Raw genomic sequence first — 22,112 nt, forward strand, 5'->3', positions numbered from 1 at the left:
CTAAAATTCACAAGCTTATTACAACCAGAAGAATGATTTAAGAGATAGATGGGTCCAGAAGACTTCCATTCAAATCCTTCCTCTAACATATGTTAGCTGTGTGACCTAAGAGAGGTCATTTAAGCCCCTAGGCTAATTTTTGTGGCTGTAAAGTTGAAGAAAAGGTACAGACCATCATATAAAGCGATTTTCTTCCAAGAGATTTCTTTATCCCAATGAAATTATAGGCCCAGCCCCCAAAATGAAACTACACTCAAAAATCAAGACCCAAAGCAATCATGGTCTTCTGTGTGTGTGTGTGTGTCCATCTGTCTGTCTCCTCTCTTTCTTTGTCTCCATCTCTTCTCTCTTTTTGTCTCTATCTCTCTCTCTGACTCTATATATGTGTTTCTCTTCCTGAAATGCAACAACTCACTCATGGGCCTGATTTCAATGCTGAGCTATATGGAAAGATTTAACCTCTTCCCTTTTAAGCTTTTTTTAGTTTGCCCATCCTTAAGCATCCTGATGGCCCTTCCATTCCCCAAGGCTCCTTATACCTGGTGCCAGACTTACTGTGGACACCCAATCCTCCTTAGCTCCTTTGCAGCTAACAATTTCCAAATTCAAGTAATCCACCAGTTTCATCCTCCTGGTAACAGGAACTACAGACATTTACTAACCACACTCAGTCTAAGCGCACTTTCTACCAAACAAAAACAGTTTACATACCAAAGATTAATTCCAATCAAAAGGCTCAGATCCTAAAAAATACTTCTCAGTTTTCTCTACTCCTCCAGAGATTAAAAAAAAAAAAACCTATATCCACTCAAAGCTTTATTAAGGGAGGGAGAAAATTTTAAATTAAAAGGGACCTACCTGAGGGATCATTAGTTCTTGAGTGCATCAATCTATTGTCCTTAGCCCTGTATCGTTAGATCAAATTTTAAATAATGACTATATCTTGAAAATAATATCTGACTCCATTTCTTTCCTCTCTACCATTAGCCCAATTATATTAGAATACCCTGCACATCATAATATAAGACCTAATACTTTACAAAATGCTTACAAAATCTTCATCTTATCTGAGCTTCACAAAGTCCTCTGGGAAAAAATAGGAGAGAAATAGTAGGATCACAGAATCAGATCTATAGGTTTTTAATTCATCTAGTACAGATCCCTCATTTCATAGACCTGGATAAATTAATAACTTGCTCAAAATTGTATGATAAGTGACAAAGTAAGGATTTGAACCCAATTCCTTTTTTTTTTTTGAGAGGCTTTAAATATTTTTTTTTCCAATTACATGTAAAAACAATTTTGAACATTCAAAAGAAATTTTTTTTGGAGTTCCAAATTCTTTTCCTCAATTCCTCCTCATCCCTCCCCTTTCCCTGAGATGACAAAAAATTTGATATAGGTTATACTTGTGCAGTCATGCAAAACATTTTCATATTAGTTATGTTGTGAAAGAAAGCACAGACCAGGAAAAAAAAATTAAAAAAATAAAGTAAAAAACAGTATGCCTCAATCTACATTCAGACTCCATCAGGTCTTTCTCTGGAGGTCAATAGCATTCTTCATGATACATCCTTCAAAGTTGTCATGAATCTTTGTACTGCTGAAAATCACTAAGTCATTCACAGTTGATCATTGTGCAATACTGTTGTTACTAGGTACAATGTTCTCCTGGTTCTGCTCTCTTCACTTTGTATCAGTTCATGTAAATTTTTCCAGGTTTATCTGAACACATCCCTCTGAATGTGTTCATTTCTTACACCACTGTAGTATTTCATCATAATCATATACTACAATTTGTTCAACCATTCACCAATTGTTAGGCATCCTTAAATTTTTAAATTTTTGCCACCACAAAAAGAGCTGCTATGAATATTTTTTAACATAAGTGCTTTTCCTTTAAAAAAAAAAAATCTCTTTGGGAGATTTTTCTCCTCAATAAGCCAGTCTGATAGGCATGAGATGGTCCCCTAAAATTGTTCAATTTGTATTTTTCTAATCTTTATATATTTGAGAAATGAGGCCTTGATCAGAGAAATTTGCTGTAAATTCCCCCCTTCCAGTTTTCTGCTTTTCTTTTTTCCCCCCTGAGGCAATTGGGGTTAAGTGACTTGTCCAGGATCATACAGCTAGAAAGTATTAAGTGTCTGAGGTCAAATTTGAACTCAGGTCCTCCTGACTTCAGGGCTGGTGCTCTATCCACTGCACCACCTACTGCCCCTCTGCTTTTCTTGTAATCACAGCTGCACTGATTTTGTTTCTGCAAAACCTTTTACATTTCATATAATCAAAATTATCTATCTTACATCCCATAATGCTCTTTATCTCTTATTTGGTCATATACACAGATTTAACAGATAAACTATTCCTTGATATCTAATTTGCTTTATGGTATCACTATTTATGTCTAAATCATGTACCCATTTAGAACTTATTTTGGCATACAGTGTGAGATGTCTATGTATATCTAATTTCTTCTAAATGACTTCTTTCCAGTTTTCCCAGCAGTTTTTGTCAAATATCTTGGGTCTTTGAGTTTATCAAATACTAGATTACTAAGGTTATTCACCACTATGTATTATATACCTAATATATCTCACTGATCCACCACTCTATTTCTTAGGCAGTACCAGATTATTTTGGTAATTATTGCTTTATAACACAGTTTGATATTTGGCATGGACACTTTTCTTCACATTTTTTATTAGTTCTTTTAAAATTCTTGACCTTTTGTTCTTCCAGATGAATTTTGTCATTATTTTTTCTAGTTCTATAAAATATTTTAGTAATATGATCATCGTAGGACTGAATAGTAAATTAATTTAAGTAGAATTGTCGTATTTATTATATTGGCTCAGCCTATCCATGAGTAATTAATATTTTATCAATTGTTCAGATCAATTTTATTAAAGTAAAAAATGTTTTGCAATTGTGTTCAGATAGTTCTTAGTTGTGCCTTGACTGGTAGATTCTCAAGTATTTTATGTTATCCTCAGTTATTTTACATAGAATTTCTCTTTTCATCTCTTGCTGCTGAACTTTGTAAAAGTTTTTCCGACTAAATCTAGCACTGTTTCCATAGCACCATGATTTGGCAGATGAGTAACCTAAAACCTGGGAAGGGTGAGGTACCTTACCCACAAGTCCCTCAACTAGTATTAAGTGTCTATGACCCAATTTGAATTCAGGTCTTCCTGACTTCAGGGCTGGTATTCTATCCACTGTTCCAACTAGTTGCCTCCCAACCTCCTTATTTTTATAGATGAGAAACTGAGGCTCAGCCACAAAAGAAGACTTAATAATAGGTTAACAGCTTTAAGATTTATAAAGTTTTTTACTTACATGAGATCAACAGATCTTCACAACAACCCTATATTATTATTATTATTCCCATTTTGCAAATAAGAAAATGGATTCAAAAACCTAAGTGAATTATTGATGGACATAAATCATTAACAATTAATAAAGGATACAACTCATAAGTGTTGGAGGTAGATTTGGACCTAGTTCTTCCTAAATCTTGGTATATCACACTGCCAGATAATGAGACTTTAGCATCTCCTGAATCGATCTAGAAAAAGGATTTCTGAGCAGACTTACCAAGAAGATAAAGAGAATCCTTTCCTAATCCTATTTTCACCACATTTCCTACATATTCATCTAAACTCTCTTCTATCTATTCATTGCCACTACTCTCATACAAATCTTTATCACCCCTTCTCTCATGCAACAACCTTCTAATTGGCCTCTATTCCTCAAGTCTCTCTCCACTCCAATCAATCCATCATTTAGTTGCCAAATGATTTTCCTAAAGTGAATATCTAACCACATCACTCCTTCCTGAACTTGTTGAGGACGTGTCAAGGAGGCAACCAGGTAGAGAGGTCAACCAAGTAGTTAGAGATAAAGAATTGGAACATGAAAAAGGGATGAAGGCTTCAAACATAGATTAGTTCTCTGAACAGATGTGATCCTTAAACCCATGGGAGGTGAAAAGTAGGTGAAGAGAGTATGTGAACAGAGAAAAGAAGAGCCCAGAACAGAACTCCAGCATATACCCTTGATAATTTACCAAAAATACGTAGAAGGAATTAAGAGCAGAGTCATGAAAACCTAGTAAGGAGAATATATCTAAAGGGAAGGTATAACTAAAAGTATCAAGCACTGGAGAAAGACCAAAAAAAGACAAGTGTTAAGAAAAGGCCATTGGATTTAGCAACAAGGAGATCATTAGTGATCTTGTAGGAAGTTATTTCAATCAAGTATTTGGGATGAAAGCCAGACTGAAAGACACGGAGGTGTGAGTAGGAGGTGAGAAAGTGGAGGCAAATAGTATAGACAGCTTTTTCCCTAGGGGATTGGCTTTGAAAGAGAAAGGAGATAGAAGATAATAGCTTGATGAAATGGTATAGCCAACTGCAGGGTTTTTTCAGCATTAAAAAATTGATATTCATAATTTGATAAATATTAAATGAATATTTCTACATCCAAGGGAAAAAGAAAGGATTGTGTATGAAATCATAAACAATCCCATTATATACAGCTTAGATTTTGATAAGTGTATAATAAATTCAATACATTAGTTCCAAAGCTATCTTGTTTATTCCTCCCTCAAATTTTCCTTCTTTTCTTCCAAGTATTTTCAAACATTTCATAAAAACTCTTTATATCATCACCATTATTAACTTCCCCTTCTTCCTTTGTCCAAATTATCCTCCTCCTCTCCCTTCATCTCCCAAAACATTCTTCTTCATAACAGAAAATAGTCAAAAAACCAAATCTACATAATATTTATATTTAAAAACATATGTCTCATTCTGCACCTTCTGACTTCTCAGTCAAGAAGTGGTAAATAGACTTAATCATCAGTTTTCTAGAATTGCCATTGATCATTATTACCCTGACCCAAGTTCTTAATTGTCTCAAAATTATTTATCTTTATAATGTTGGAGTCCTATAAAGACTATTTTCCTGGTTCATCTTCAAGTAATCTTCTGGACATGTATATAGGCAGCAGGAAAGGAGCCAATGGATAAAGAGATTGAAAATTGGGGAAAGACAGGATGATTAAAGGGAAAAGCTTTCAGAAGAGAGAGAAGGGAGTGGAACTAAAAGCAGGAATGGAAGAACAGGCTACCTTTTTCTCTTGAGGCTGTATCAGAGGAGAGAATGGGAAAATATGTTGGGATGACTTGGAATGTGGGATTGTGAAGGAGAGAACTAGATGGATGACTTGCATTTTTTCAATGATGTATGAAACCAGGTCACCTGATAAGAGGGAAATAGGAGGCTTGAGGAGAAAAGAGAAGGCTTGGGATAACTCAGATAAGGCTGCCATGATTAGGTATGAGGAATTAGGGAATGGTGGAAGCTAGAGAATGGAACTTTTACATAAGCAACATAGGAGAAGATTGTCCTAAAAGTCAACACAAGAAGACACAGCACTAGGTCCTGCCAGGTGCATTAGATATATAGATAGGTACATAGGGTTGGGTACTCATTGTGTTTGATGATTGATTCATTGCAGCAAATTGCTGACTATTGAGTCAATGAACAGAACCTGAAATAGATCCCCTAAACCCAGTGCCAGTAGTCTCATCACTCCTGCCCAGAGGAAAAATCACTAAAGATGACATTTATTGACATTTCTCCCAAGCCATTCCCTGAATCCAGCCTTGTCTCAAACAGCTCCCCTGTTCCTGCTTCTCATGCCATTGCCCCACCCCCAACCAGAAGCCCCCATACATCAGCTTGACAAAGGGGACTGACTCAGAAGCCAGGGGAACTCACCTTCCTCCACAAACAAGCACCAGTAGTGGCCTAGAGGCCAGCAGAGATTGTGGCCTGTGGGGGTGTGAGGGAGCAGGCCAAGCAAAGTCTGTCTGGAGCATACAACCTCCTTTTTTTTCCCCAGGTGTTGACAGGTCTCCCCTGGTAATTAATCTATCTCAGTCTGGGAAGTGCCTAAAAAGGTGTGAGAAGATTAAATAGAAGCCAAAGGGGGAAAAGCAAACTCAAAGCGGGAAACGGTCCAAAAGTCATTGAACACTGGCTTGGAATGCACCTCTCTGTTCACATTTGAATACAGGTGTGTCTGCTGCTCCAGGAATCCACTTGAGAGAAAGTAATAAAGGAAGAACTGACTAAGCATCCGGAGGCAATGCTGTGAGGACTCCCCAGTCTATCCTGATGCACAACTAGCTCTTCTCTGCTCCCTAGTCTAGGCTGGGGAGCACTGTCTGGAAAGACCAGGCAAGAGGAGCCTAAGCCGAGCCACCTTGTCTCATAGGTTTCTCTGGTGCAGAGAAGCTAGGGAATCATCACATACTTTCTCTGGGAGTCTACAGGCTGCAAGGTAAAAATCATAATATCTCACTGTGATCAAGGCATGCCAAAGATTATTATTCCTGTTTTACACAGAGGAAACTGAGGTCCATTAAAGAGAAGGCACCTGCTCAAGATTACACAGCTAATAAGTAACCAGATCTAAATTTGAACCCAAGTCTTCAGACTCTCAGCTCCACACTATTGGCACTATACTACAATACAGTTCGAGATACATACTTCTACTTCAGGGCTCCGTGACTGGATTAGAATGAGTTCTTCCTCTAGCAAAGAAGTTTATAAGCACTTAACCACTTAGATGATCCTTGAGATTTGCTTTATAGCTAAAAGTTAATCACCTGGGACAGTCTGATGATGAGCTTCTTCCAGTTAGCAGGGCTGACCTTCAGAAGGGAGTGACATTGTCCATCCCTAGACCCATATTCAAAGCTTTTCCAACCCCACTGGCTTAGCCTAATGGAAGTCAGGATCACCTCCATACTCACCAACATTCAGTAAGCCTGTATAAAGGTAGTAGGCTCTTTGTAGGCACTAGAAATGCAGTAACAACAGCGAAAACAATAATTCCTGCTCTCAAGAAACTTACATTCTTCTGGGATGATAATACTTTTATCTACATTTCACAGATGAGGAAACTGAGGTAGCCAGAGAAAGGTTAAATGACTAAACAAGAGTCACAGAGCTAATAAGTACCTGAGGCAGGATATGAATTCAAGTCTTCCCAATTCTGAATTGAATATTCTATAGGTTGTGGTAGAGAGATACCAGGAGAACCAGGGTTCTAAACCTAGCTCTGCCATAAAATACCATGTAACCTTAAGTCACTCACTTATCCTCCCTGGGCTGGTCTCCACAAGCATAATAATCCCTCCCTGTTTCTCTCATAAGACTGTAAATAAGGTCTGTGCAGTTCAGAGGCTACTTGAAGTTGGGAATAGGGCATGGAGGATTTGGGATTCATGAGAGCGGGCTTCATTATCCTCATTTTTCCATTTAATATAAGTGTGACCTTGGGCAAATGATTTTAAATCTCTGAGCCTCAGTTTTCCCACCTGCAAAATTGGGACAGTAATAATAATGTTCCCCAATCCCAAAATTCTTTGCAAGAAAAGTCCTGTGATAACCAAAGCTGGTGTTCTTCTTATAAAATGCAGTAATGCACCTAACAGTGGTTACATAGCTGTTAAATACAGTTCAACAGAGGTTAAAATTGCTTTTCAAATATACACAGCCTAATTATATTCATTGACATTAGAAATTTTTAAGATTATGGGAGTTAGAGCTAAGAGGAACGTTAGTGACCATGCAGTCCAAACCCTTTATTTTACAAACGAGAAAACAGTGCCCAAAGGGGAAATGACCATTTATGATCCAGAGGATGATTCTTCAGTGGTTATGTCAGCTTCTCTTCCCTAGAACTTTGTGGAACCAAATTCCCCAGTTTCTCCAGGAAAGGGACAGAGCTCACACTCCAACTGACAGAAGGTGGAATAAACTGAAGGTTTAAAGTTTGGGAATATCAAAGTCCACAATCTTTTCCATCTTCCCCAGCCCACAGATGACTGGGAATTATGAACTCTATATAATTCAGTATTCTCTTCCAGAATGGAAGGAGAGGATGAGAAAAGTGTACATGGACTACTGACTTCTTGGAACTAAGTCTGGATCAGTGTCAGAATATAGAAGAAAATCGTGGCCATTGGCAATGAGAATAGACACATAGCCTCATGCTTCTGAGCACCCCGTAATGGTGTGGTTAGATGTAGCCAAGTTAATAAAGAAAAGGCACAGGGTATCTTCTTCCGCTGAGACTCTGATGGGATCACAAATTGGAAGCTGAAAGACACTTTAAAGGTCAGTGAGCCCAACTTGCTCATTTTACCAATCAGGAAACTGAGGCCATGAGATATAAAATACCTTGCCCAAGATCACACACAGAGGATAAATGCAGAGGGGAAATTCAAATCTCCTGACTCCAAATCTAGAATCTTTTCTACTGCTCAGAAAATATGCATTGCCATATAAATCCTGGGTAAACCAATTGGGTTCTGTGGCCTCGGTTTCCTCATCTGTAAAAAGAAAGAATTAATTGAGTCTCAAGGTCACCTTCAGCTCTAATTCTATGATTTCATGACACGAAAATATACCTTTCAGAAATATCTGACATTCTATGATTCCAAGGTTCCTATCAGATCAATGTCTGGTAATTCTCTTGAGCTCTATAAGCTAGAAGATATTGAGAAATGAGACATCAAATTCCAAAAGGGATGTAGGAAGAAGATGAAAAGTTGCAGAATACATAGAAAAGACTTAACCAGCAATGAGGACCAGAGAAGGCTGGGACTAGAGAGGCAGATCCAGGGTCATTTCAGAAGCCCATGATAAAAATGAAGGAAATCAAAATGAAAACTCTCAAGCAGGAGAACCCATTTCCTGCAGGTACCTGGCCAGGTGCTCAAGAGCCCGATTGGATTGCAGGACACCCTTTCATAAGCAGCGGCAGCTAATCTTCTCAAAGCAGCAAAAAAGTAGAACAAATTCTCTTCTTTCACGCCAATGCTAAAAGGGCAGCCAACACTGGCCCGGAACAGAGGTATCATGTTTCCACTGGGCTCCCAACGCTCTTGTCTGGTCTTCCTTGAGGAGCGTGAAATCTCCCAACAATAGAAGCAGGAGATTTGCTGCGGGCTAAATGAAAATTGATCATTTACCCACTCCTGGCTGGTGTTCTAATCAATTCTGCACAGGTATTGACATATGGAGATACCGCCCTCATCTCATGAGAAACATAGATCAGATTACGGCATTGAAAGGGAGCTACTGAAGAGGCTGGACCCTGAGCTACGACTCCCTCTCCCCACTCCCTTCCCCACCCCCAACACTCATCCTAGCCAGCTCCTAATGCTACAGCTCAAGACCTCCACAGGGAAGCAGCATTTGGCATTAGGACAAGGAACCCATAAAACTGCCTCCGGGGGAAGATAAATGAGGAGGTGATGACTTTTGATTTTGATTAACTTTCTGGATGAGTAGGACAGCCGTGTCTACACCACAGCACATCATACAGAAAGCACTCAAATCACCATTCTTCACCTGTACTCAGCTCTTTACAGTTTGCATAGCAATTTACAGGTTGCCATGCATTTTCCCAAATTCATTATGTCATGTGATCCTCCCAGCAGCCTAGGGAGGAAAGCAGAATGGGGATTATTATACTTGAAGCTGGTTTGAAGCATAATTCAGGTGCCACCTCCTACTGTACACCTTTCCTGACACTCCCAGACACCTGCACTCTCTCTCCCTCTTAAAATTCCTTTGAATTCATTTATAGATACTTCAGATTTATGTACTTGTATGCTATACATGTTGTAACATTATCTGAAAGCTCCTTGAGGGAAGGGACTATTTCTTTTTTTTTTCTTTCTTTCTTTCTTTTTTTTTTTTTTTTTTTTTTTTTTGTTAACACATAACTTAGCCCAACCCAGTATAGACACTAAATGCTTCTTGATTTGAATTATCCTCATTTGATAACAACAAGGAGAGAAAGAAGAGATGAAGGGAGATGGAGAAAATGCTGACCTCATTTCAGAGAAAAAAGTAACCTGTCAATAATTAAACAACCAGGAATCAAACCTTAATCTCTTGATTTCAAATTTAGTAATCTCTACTATAAGACATTTCCACATAAGGGTTCCATACATATGATCATTAGTGCTTCAGAAGAAGGGAAGGTCAAGATGAATTGTGATTACTGAGGAAAGCTTCCCTGAAGAGTAGAACTTTCCCTGGACTTTCAAAGAAGAGGTTCATGATACATTAGAAATCAAAGGTAAGCCAATTTCTACAGAGGGGCTTCAAGTGCCACATTCAGCAGAATGTTCTCAGAACAGTAATACCTTATCAAAGATCTAGGAGTTTACACAGCATTCAAAAGATAACAAACAGCCCCAGACAGTGTCTGGTCCTGGCACTGTCCCTAGCACAGTAGCCTTGGCAAAGTAGAAAGACAACTGGATGTGGCTTTGCCACTCGCCGACCAATCTCAGGCAATCTCTTTGACCTCAATTTCCTTTTCTTTAAAATGAGGAATCAGGTGTAAGTGGTTTTTCAGGTTGCCTCCATTTCTACATCCTATAAAACAACATCATTTCTTAAAATCTCAGATACAGGAGCAGTGATGGTCCACAAAGAAAATATTCTTACACTAACAACTGATATTTTCTTTTTTAATTATAGCTTATTATTCACAATTATTTATTATTATTTACAATTACCCATATGCACAGACAATTTTTCAGCATCAACCCTTGCAAAATCTTTTGTTTCAAATTTTCCCCTCCTTCTCCTCACCTCCTACTCTAGATGGCAGGTAGGCCAATACATGTTAAATATGTTAAAAATATATGTTAAATACAATATATGTATATATATTTATATTGTTATTTTGCTGCACAAGAAAAAAAGGATATAGAAAGAAAAAAAACCTGAGAAGGAAAACAAAAATGCAAGCAAACAATAACAGAAAGAGTGAAAATGTTATGTTGTGATCCACACTTGGTTCCCACAGTCCTCTCTCTGGGTGTAGATGGCTCTCTTCATTACTGAACAATTGGAACTGGTTTGAATCATCTCATTGTTGAAGAGAGCCACATCAGAACTGATCATCGTATAGTCTTGTTGAACAACTAATATTTTCTAGAAGTAAGTCCATTTCAGATTAAGATATTTATTGACCTAAAAAAAAAAATACTTGAATACAGGGGAAGAGTTCTGTATTTGGAGTTGAAGGACCTGGGCCATAGTTTCCTCATCTGTAAAATAAGGCATTGGGCTTAGATGTCCTCTAAGATCCCTTCCAGCTCTATATCTCTTATCTTATCAACTTTCCAACTCTATATCTATAACCCTCACATGGTGTTATGAGTTCCAGCGGGGAAGAGGGTGGAGAGATTAGTTCAGGCAGTTTGGAAAAGGTGATTTAATTGGAATTATTTGAAAGAAAAATATACTATCAACAGTTAGGATGGGGTGGAGACAGAATTCATTCTAGAATATGGAAAAGTATATAAAGTCATGTATATAGAACAAAGCAGAATGGAATCAAAAGACAGATAGTCCTAGTTGGAATAGATTATATAGAAGGGATAGAAATTGGATGCATGAATATATCTTATATATAGGGAGTGTAGGGAACTTCCTGAGAAGAAAAGTGTCTTTGGCACCTTCTCTACATACAATTTTTAGAGAGAATTACCAAGATTACAAAAAGGTTGTGCCCTGTCCAGGACCATAGAGCCAGTATACATCTGAGATGATGTATACTGAACTCAGATCTCCCTAACTGCTAGATTAGCTCTCTATCCAGCTCACCATTTTGGCTCTCTGGAGAGGGGAAAGCTAAGTGAGAGAAAGATCATGAATAGCCTTGAACATCAAGTTTTATTGTGGCCTTGACTTCATCTAGCAGGAAATCAAGGTCCACTGCTAAGTATCAGAAAGAACAGGATGGACCAAAACCTCAAGAGCCAACCAGAAAAACATCCAGCCAATCCTGTGTTAAGTCCATGGGATCCTCACAGAGGGAGCATCCTTAGTCAGAGTCTGGCAGCAGCCTCCTTGGTTTGGCCTGTCTACTCCAAGATTTTCCTTCCTAACAGAACAAAAAGCAGCCAAGCCAGCATTTCTCTGCCAACTTCCTCTACCTCCCCCCAGGCTCTTTCCTGAAATGTTAAAGGAAACTGCCCCCAGCCAAGCCAATGAACTCAGGCAGCCAGGACAGGGGTCTAGAGGAAATGATTCAAAGGTTGGTGTGGAAAGCAAATATTTTCATAAACAACAAGACATTGAAACTCTCTCAGTGGAATTCAGCTTTGTTCATACAGCTTTTCTAGGCTGTATATAGCAATACTCCCGCACTGGCTGTACAGTGAGAAGAGTCCCATGCTAAAACCCGAGAGTGATGCTGGTTCCAGTTCCGCCACTGACCAACTCTAGGACCATAGGAGCATCATGAAAAAAAAAAATCTGGCACCTAAAAATCATTTAGTTCAACCCTTTCATTTTATAGACAAAGAAACTGACATTCAGAGAAGAAAATGGACAACCTGTCACCCTGCCTCTCTCTGAAGGTTTTTTCCTTTTTTTAAAATTAGATCACTGAGCTATATGCCTTTTAAGGTCCTTTCTTTACTCTATGAGGCAAGATGGTGCAGTGGAAAGAATGTTGCACCTGCACTCAAGAGACTTGAGTTTAAATCCTGAGTCTTCTTAACTCTGTATCTGGGCAACTCACTCAACCTCTCCAAAACTTGAGTTTCCTCATCTTCAAAATGATGATAATGATACCTGCACTACTTAGCTAAAAGAATTGTGAGCTCTTCAGAAAACTTTAAGCAGTATAAAAATGAGAATTGACTTGATGATTTAAGATCCCAAGAACATCAGTCAGTATGTTGAAAAGCATTTAACATCCCCTGGACAGGTTCTAACCTAATGCTGCTGGCAACCAGAAAGTTGTGAACTGTTGGCTAACCTATGAAGGAAGAGACAACTGGAATTTAGTTCCTCTCCATTCCATCTGCTTCTCTCCTGCCCCCATCAGCAAAGACACAATGAAACAACTGGGCATTCTAAGAGAAAAAGGAATATCAGTCAGCAGTGAGCAGGTGAAGGGTTTTTCTTCTTTTGCAGAGTGAGATCAGCATAGATCCAGAATATCAGAATGTCACAGGGATAACCTCCACTTGCTAGCAAAGATCACTCCTCAGTTGAAACATCCCAAGCAGCTGAGAGTCCCTTTCTTTCAGTGGCTCAAGTGTCTTACTTAGCTTCTGCATTGGTGGGATACTTGGGAAATGGGATGTAAGATACTTGGAGGGCAAGAAAGAATGAATTAAAGAAATCAATCTAGTCACAGGTGTTTTCTGAAAACTACATGCTCAGTCCTATAATTGGGAGGAGGGGAGGAAAAGGGAGAGAGGGAGCAAGTAAGTCTTTTATAAGCTGATGAATGACAGATTTGAAATACATTAATTCAACAAACATTTCCTGAAAGCTTCAGCATGAGTCCCTTGGTTTATAGCTGATATAGGAAAACAAGGATGAAAGGGGTATTTATTAAATTATTCTGGTATGATCTGATCCATTCTAGCACTGCTTTCTATGGCTTGTGTGACCTTTAAGAAAGTCTCTTTCCCCTCCTGTCCATACTCATCTCATCTCTAGAAGAAGAATGTTAGACAAAATTATCATTAACATCCCTTCTTGCATCAAAGCCTTTGATCCTAAGAAAGGGAGTTTTAGGGGTAGGAAAAGCCATAGCCTTAGATAACCATATGAGAGCACCTATGCTGCCTGCCAAATGAAAGGTTTGGACAGTGAATGCTCTAGGATCTGGAAGATCACAGAAAAGAAAAAAAGACTTTCTGGAAGAGGTAGCATATGAGTAGTCTGGAAGACTTCATTACATGCAGATGGGGAAAGAACATCCCAGGCAGGGGGTAAAGAATGAGCTGAGATAGAGAAACAGGCCTGATAGAGAGGAAAGATGGCTGGATTTTCAGAGACTGAGGAATCGTATTCAAACCTAATATTATTGTTATCTAATCCTATGATTAAGAGCAAAATACTTCCTTCTAAGGCTCAGTTTCCTCATCTGAAAAATAGAGGAGTCAGACTAGATAACCCTCAAAGTTCCCCTACAGTTTGAAATTCTGTGATGCAGAGTTCAATGGAACATGCTTGGCTACCATAAAAGGTTCTTGGGGGGAAGTAACTTTGCTCATAACTTCACCCAAAACAGATTCTATCCCACCCTCATTTCCTTTTAATGAACCCTTCTCTTCCTTCAAGACCCAGGTCAGTCAATGCATCCTACATCCTTCCTGATTTGTGCTCCCCTGCTCTACTCAATTGAAAGTAATTTATTCCCATTTCTAATTTGTCACGTCACTTTTCCTGGATTTATTCTTCCCTCTTTCTCATTCTTTCCAATATCACAATATTTGTATACTTGAATTTTACCTCCCTCCATCAGGGGAGAACAGGATTGTATTTATTTATCTTAATATGCCCTGGGGACCAGCATGAGGTCTTAACCATAGAAAGTGGTTAATATCTAAATAAATATTAAGAATGAACCACTGCACTCAATTTAAATACATTGAATTTAAAAGTTCCAGAAACTCTCTTTCTGAGAGAAGATCCATGTTTTTCTCAGTCATCCTCACAAGACACTTTATTCTGTTCATAGAATCAACCATTCACTCAGCATTTATGAGTGATCACTATAAGCCACACACAATGCTAAGCACTGGAGGATAAATACAAAAAAAGGCAAAAATTGTATCTGCCCTCAAGAAGCTCACATTTCTAAAGGAGGGAAGCAAACATGAAATTCATTGGATACAAACAATGAATACATTGGATACAAACAATGAATGCAGAGTAGATAGATAGCAATCTGAGAGGGGATGCCTTAAGGAGCTGGAGGAACCAGGAGAAGCCTCTTTAAAAAAGCAGAAACTGAAATGATTCTTGAAGGAAACAAAGGTATCCACTAGCATCTCACAGTGTTCTACTTCTCCAAGAGAAAAGACCAAGGGAATCAAAATCTCCAGACCTCTTTTTAATTCCCTACTCAAAGAAAGGAAAGTCAAGAATCAAAGCTTCCCACTTCAGGGAGGGAATATGAGAGGAAAGATGGATTCTAAATTACCTCCAAGGTTGCTTTGACCACAAATATTCCTATACATCAGGAAAGCAGTATTTTCAGTGTCCTGTACAAGGGAAGGTGTCTGTTGAATGGGCTTTAATGTTGCACATAGAACATGCTGAGCAGTTGTTGTAGGTGAGGAAACTGGAAAATAGTGTGCTGATGTAAGGGGGGGAAATGTCTTTGTGACCCTTTGAGATAATCACTGGAGACTGTTATTCTGATTTTAAGGTGAGAGAAACACCACCCGTACCTATTATATATCCTTGTTTTCATTTAAGGGGAGAAATAATGATGGAAATTTGGATTACAGAATGAACCTCTGAACTCAATCTACAATTCCCAATGGGTAAATGGGAAATGGATGAGAATTCATTATTAAAATGAAGATAACATTCCTTAAACTACATGATCATTGGGAAGATTAAATGAGATAAAAATACAGAATTTTAAAGCTAGAAGAGAGCACAGATACTATCCAAACAGACACCATCCTTTTATAGGTGAGGAAACTGAGTTTACACAGATTTAATGTATAGATACACAGATTTATTAAAGTCACAGAGCTAGAAAGAAAATCTGATATCTAATCATCTTCTGGATTTCAAATCCAGGGTTCTTTCCAGCACACCTTGTTCTATTTTCCATATGTGAAGTAAATTGTTAATGTTGATATTCATTTCTTTGAATTAAGACTACCCTTTTAAAAAATTACCATTTATTCAGAAGAATTGAAAAAAAGCACTGCATCTAAGGTCAAAAGATCTGGATTCAAATCCCAGTTCTTTTATTAACTACCTATGTAACCATGAGAAAGTTTTTTCTCATTCTGACCTTCAGCTTCCTCCTCTATGTAAAGAGAAAATTAAAGTGGTTCTTTCAACTTTTGATAGCTCAAGTTGTGTACAAAGACTCCTTCCTGATATTCTGTTATTGACCACTGCCCATTATTGTCACTCTAAAGCAGTGAAAGCCATTTCATTTATCCCAATCATATCTGGTTTTTCTGAAGCAGGAATACAAGAAGTGAATAGGTAGCTAATGAGATTTTTTTTTCCCTTGCTCCAGAAAGAAGCCTATAGATTAAAAAAGAAAAGAAAAGAAAAAGTCACCTAACGAGATGACTTTCATCCCATTTTGCCACAAGACCAAAGGGAATGTTGATCCCATCATTTTAGTATGCTGGGATAAGATCTATCTAGTGACTGACCATCACATTCCCCTGGCAAAATACAAGGCCTGCAAAGTGACACTGACAGCTAGGGGGCACAGTGGATAGAGTGCTAGCCTGGAGTCAAAGCCAGCCTCAGATACTACTAGTTGTGTGACCAGACTACTACTAGTCTGTCTGTCTACAGTTGAATTTCCTCCTCTGTAAAATGGGGATTCTAATTACACCTTCCTCTCAATGTTGTAAAATCAAATGAGATTTGACCAAGAATACTTCACTCAGTTGCAGATTTGTTGTATACCCTCAATTTTCTCTGTGGCCAGATCATAGAATTTGAAGCAGTAAAAGACCTTTGAAATCACCTGTTCCATCATTTCATAGAAAAAACAAAAACAAAAGCCCAGAGCTATTTGTAAAAGTCCTTAGCATGGTGCCTGGCAAATAATAAGTACTTAATAAATGCCTGTTTCTTTACTTTCTTCCTTCCTCTGGCTTTCTTCCAAATACATCTGACTGAACTTTAGATAGCGAGAGATGGAATAAGGTCATTGGATGGAAATGCCTTTCAGGAATATTCATTGCAATAACTCATTGGGATTAGCATTATTGTTTCTCATTGTCTTCCCTCAAAAAAGTAGAGAATTTTCAGAAAAAAGCTTCATACCCAGTTAGCCAACACACAACCATACCCATGTACAGAGATAGAAGTCAGGGTTCAAATCCTGACTGTAACATGAACTCCATCTCAGAAGGGTCTTGGACTTGTTTTTCATCTGTAAAATGGGGAGGGAGAGCACTGATCTAGTCTTCTCTAAGGTCATTCCTGGCTCTAATATAGAAATTCTATAGTTTACAGTTCCAGGAACAAAATTTTCCACAAGGCAGCATTTCATTATAAGCACACTCAATAAACAAGATGAGAAAACCCAGCTTCAGAAACTGGCCAGGTTCTGGGCTCCCTGTACCTGTCTCTCAGGGGTTACCTTTATCCCTGGGTCAGCTACAAAAACAGTTTCCTTTGTGGCACAGAGAAAAAAAATCTCCTGCTATCTCTATTCAGTCCCTCTCAGAAGTAACCAGACCCCATAGGAGTGCTCTCTCTTTCATCAGCTGCAGGGTTTGTTCCAAGTTGCTCCCCTTTCACCCCTCCCCCAAGGGACCCGGGCTGGCCCAGTAGGTAGAGGAGCTGCTGAAAGATCTCTTGGTTATCACAGCCAATGACACCCATCGTCAGAGTATGGTAAGTTCAAAGGAGTTGTCTCTGCCTCCTGGGAGTTAGAACAAGTGAAAGAGGTTATCTTGATGTTCAGATTAAGGTCTTCTCACTGCTGTGGAAAGAAACTGCCTTTATTTCATTAAGAAAAGGGGAAAAAAAAGGAATGACATGTAACAGGCTAACAAGAGGATGAGAAGAAGATGATGTTGACAACCAAGGATGCTTCAGTCAACAACAGATAGTCTGTTATCTCCCTTCAATTTTTCCCCATACACCAAAGACCACAGTGTTTAAATCAGAAAGGAACTTTTGAAATCATCTATTCCAAAACTCATTTCATAGAGAAAGAAACTGAGGCACAGAATTATTAAGTGGCTTACCCAAGGTAACAAAGCTGGATTTCCAATCCCCTAACTCTAGTATACCTGGGAAGATTAAAGGGATCAGAGGCACATGCCCATACAGGCTTTGGTACTTATTATAACTTTGTCCTGTGGCATCAGCATTTGTCAATCGGGTTTCAGGAATGAATACCTACTTTATTACCTCTAGGTTTCTGACTCCACCCTTCCCTCCCCATCACTACTATCCTATGCTATGAGGTGGCCCAGCCTCAGTTTGAATCTCTGACTCTTGAGAAGGTGGGGAGGAGGGGAAGTGTGGGCCCTGGATTGCACTTGGTGATAGATTTTCAATTAACTCTTTTCTTTGCTGACTTTGAAAGATGTAAAGGGGAAATCAGGAAGGCTTACCCATCCCGGAGGTCTTCTCAAAGAATCATGCCTAAGAGAGGCAGGATGAGGACCACACAGGAGGCCTTTACTGACAGGTCTCCTCACCTGATCAGCCCAGTACCAGGCAACATGTATTTATTACTTTCAGAGGTTCCAGTTACTGCCAATCTGGAGAGAATCCTCAAGATATTCTCACTAGAAGCATTTACCGTACAAAGAGACTAAAAAACTGAAGGACTGTATGCTTTGGGCAAAGTTAACTTGTCTGTGACCCAGTAACAGAAATATTAGACTTTGCTGGGTCACGATGTACAACATATACCAGATCAAGAGATCATTGAACCCAATTTTACAGTTGAGGAAATTGAGGCTTACAGAGAGAAAATCCAAAGCCAGCCAGGTCATAAGTAGATAAAGCAAGGCTTTAGATCCAAACTTTTGGGGGTTTTTTCCTACTATATAAATTGCTGTAACAGAAAAAAAGTCATTATCTTCTGAAAGATGAGATAGAATTTGGCTGGCTGATCCTCTAGCAACAGAAACAACCTGTTGCTGAGCCCAAACTTAAAGCTTTCCCAGCTTGGCAAAGCCTACCACCATTTGTGTCTCTAGTAAACTAGTCTTCGGTTATCTATCATCACTTCTGGGCCACAGTAAGGCATCAGAGAAGGACTACAGAGAACACTATTGGATTTAAAGCTGCAAGCAATCTCAGAGATTAACTTGTCACAACCACCACATTTTTACAGGGAAGGAAATTGAGGCTCAGAGAATTTCAGAGCTAAAATTCCAATCCAAGTCTGCAGATTCCAAGTACATCATTCTTTTCAACCTATTCTCTTCTCACTAACCCCCCCCCCCTTCACACACACACACACACACACACACACACACACACACACATTCACCAGCTATATTTAGATTCAATAGGAATTATGCTGACTTCCCAGGAACTTTTTCAATAAGTCTGAAGGTCAAGAGGGATTGGTTTCCTCTGGAGACCCCCAATCTCACAAGGCTTTGCAAACATCCAGGGCAGCATTGTTTAGGAAAACAATGTCTCACATGAAGTCCAAACCCAAGGGTCCCAAGGCCTCTAGTTCAGCTTTTATCAAGCTTCTGGCTAGTATTTTCCGCTGATTTTAGGGAAGGCAGGGCTAAAACACAGCTGTGGGCTACCTGCCTCCAGTCTGATTGTTTCCTCTCCTCCCCCCCCCCTCCCCACCCTAGGTCCTGCCAAAAGCAGCCACAACTATAAACACAGAGGGAAAACTGAAAGTGAATACTTACTATACCCATACCACTAATACCCCCCTATATTCTGGAGTAAGGGGGAGGATGATAAAAACTCATCAGAGAAGCGGTTTGGTAGAATGGTGACAGCATAAGGACCTAAACCTAAATCCTAGCTCCCCCTACAGGACACATGGATTATGAATGCTGTGTGAGCACCGGTAAATCACTTAACTTCTCTGGTCTGTTCTCCAAATGTCGAATAAAAGGATTGGACTAGTCTTTTCGCCCCATACCTAACGAAAACCTACAAACCTCCCACAAACTGAAAAAATCAGCACATTAAAATACAGAATCAATCACAGACCAGATAATTTGGCCCATCTTCAACCCTCCTGAAGGCTAAAACGCTTCTATCTCCTGTTGCATGCTTCTCACCCGCCTCCGGTTTAATTTTTATTCCCCAAAAGTTGTCTGGGTGGAAGGTGCAGGGCACAAGCAGCAGACCCTACCGCATACTACTACTGGCTTCAGTGAAATGAGAGGTGTTCTTCCCAGGATTCTTAGGCACACGCAAAACCGTCTCTTCCTCTCTGTGGAATGTCTGCAGCAACGCGACTCCCCTCTCTTCCAACATACATACAACCAACCTCCCCTTACCCAAACTTGTGAATCCACTGGGATTCGATCAGCAGTCACCTTCCCAGATCTTAGGAAGGAGCTCAGCGTTCATTCAGAATCATTAAAAAGATGGGGCAAATGCAAATCTTGGTAACGCGAAGGTGAATGACTTACCCCCAGGGGCGTACCCTGCCCACCGACCAGTTTCCAGGCCTGTCTCTTGAGTTCGGCGAGTTTGGTCTGACAGTGGCGGCACCAGCCCCCTCTTCCGGATCGCTCAAAGTGGCCTGGTTCTGACCCGGCTCCAGCCCCAGCTCCAGCCCCCTCGGGCGGGGGGCGGTTGCCACATCTATCCTCATCTGGGGGCGCAGCCTGCAGTCTCTTCCGTGGGGACAGCTCCAGGGGCAGCGGCTCCCGGCACGGACTTCCTTCGGCCACCTGCGGGAAGGCGGGGCAAAGTCAACGGTGAGACAGCGGGAGACCAAAGGGTGTCCTACTAGTTCCCCCAAAACTGGCACCCACGCATATCTCAACACTCTCCAAACTTTCTAAGTACCCACATAGCTTCTTCAGGGTACGGCACGCAGCTAGTAAACTCTGCCTTGCTATACTCGATCCCCAAACGCACACATTTAAATTCACCCGTTACTCACTCTCTCAGATACCCCAGAGCTGATTTGACAAACTCAATACAATCCCAAGTTATAAGAGTAAGTAACACCCCTCAATTCTCAAACTATACCCCAAAGTCGAAACTGAGGAAATACTGTGAGACTTTCTCATCCCGAATTCGCCCCCACTCCACTTCTCATAAAGTCCCCGCAAAGATGACTGCATCTCCTCTTAGTGATCCCTCTCCTAAGAAAACATCGATTGCTATTCTCTTCCCCTATACAAAGTCCCAAGAGCAGGTAACTGAAGGGTTTCTGGCCCTGGGGGCTGCACTTCGTCCTGAAAGAAGTCAGGCAGAAATAAATGGGGAAAGAGCAGGCGCAGGTTACCGAGAACTATTGTGCTAGGACAGTGACCTCTCCCAATCTCCCGGGTCGGGCACATTCACCTCAACCCATTTCCTAGGTTATTTTCCCCCGACTTCCACCCCCATACCCCCCAAGACTCAAGTCTAGGAGTAACACATACATCCCAAAAAGCGCTATGTCTTGGGAAACGCGCACAGCGCAGAACCCCTATTTTCCCAGAAGAAGGAACGCTATACCAGGAGAAGTGAGGAGAGCTATGTAGAAGGCCAGGACACCTATCTCTCCCCAAGAGAGGCAAGAAGCCCAAGGCGTGGGGAACCCTATGCAGAGGGTGAACTACATAGCCAGAGTCCCGAATCCCCTCCGCCCTTAAAGGCTCGGTACCAGGAGAAGTACTGCGGAGCATTACTACAAGCACCCAGAAGCCTCCTTTCCTCGAAGTCAGGAGCGCTACACCAAGAGAAGCTAGCCTTCCACGAGGGGTAACCAACATGCAAACACGCGGACGCGGTCAAAGCCCCCCTGATCCCCCGGAGAAGCGATATACCAGGGGCCCCGCTATGCCGGGAGGAGTGCCGCGGCTGCCCATGGCCCGGCTGCGACCGCTGCAGCTGGGGCGCTTCTGGAAGCAGTAGCTGGGGCCTGGCCGGGTCTAGGCTGGCTCTGCGGGCGCGGCGGTGACTACGTGATTCGGCTCCTTCCCGCCCCCATGGCCCGAGTCCGGAGTAGTCCAAAGTTTTGGGGGCGGCAAGTTTGGAGAGAGCTAACCCGGAGGGCGGGAACCTAGCTGAGCCGGGGCGGGGTGGGGAGGGGCTTCTAGGGAGAAAAAGGCGGAGCCCGTGGAAGGTGGCTGGGGAGACTGGGCGGGGGACAACCGCCAGGCCGAGAATGGGCAGGGCCTGGCAGAGAAGGTGAGGGGAAGGGAAAGCCTGTCTGTCACTCATTCTCTCGCTCCCCGAGCCCCGACTCTAAACCAGAAGAAAGGGAGGGGAGGGGAGGGGAGGAGAGGAGAGGAGAGGGAATGAGGAGAGAGCTGAGCTGGGGGGAGGGGTAGATATTTTTTCTCTTTGGCGTAGCATCTGGACGTGTGGGGGAGGAG

General features: G+C 40.8%; 1 protein-coding gene across 3 annotated transcripts in view; it reads right to left on the bottom strand.

Annotated features, from left to right (window-relative positions):
* KIF26A (kinesin family member 26A) overlaps positions 1-22,112 on the bottom strand; it is a 166,965-nt gene that overhangs the window by 140,685 nt on the left and 4,168 nt on the right. For 2 of the 3 annotated variants that reach the window (XM_031953149.1, XM_031953147.1), the window contains exon 2: positions 20,208-20,471. In XM_031953149.1, coding sequence (XP_031809009.1) covers positions 20,208-20,471 — 264 coding nt within the window. Of the gene's footprint in view, positions 1-20,207; positions 20,472-21,560; positions 21,805-22,112 lie in introns of those variants that run through there. The other variant, XM_031953150.1, reaches the window with a different exon arrangement.

This window comes from Sarcophilus harrisii, chromosome 2, assembly GCF_902635505.1.
Source record: "Sarcophilus harrisii chromosome 2, mSarHar1.11, whole genome shotgun sequence".
Taxonomy (NCBI): Eukaryota; Metazoa; Chordata; class Mammalia; order Dasyuromorphia; family Dasyuridae; genus Sarcophilus; species Sarcophilus harrisii.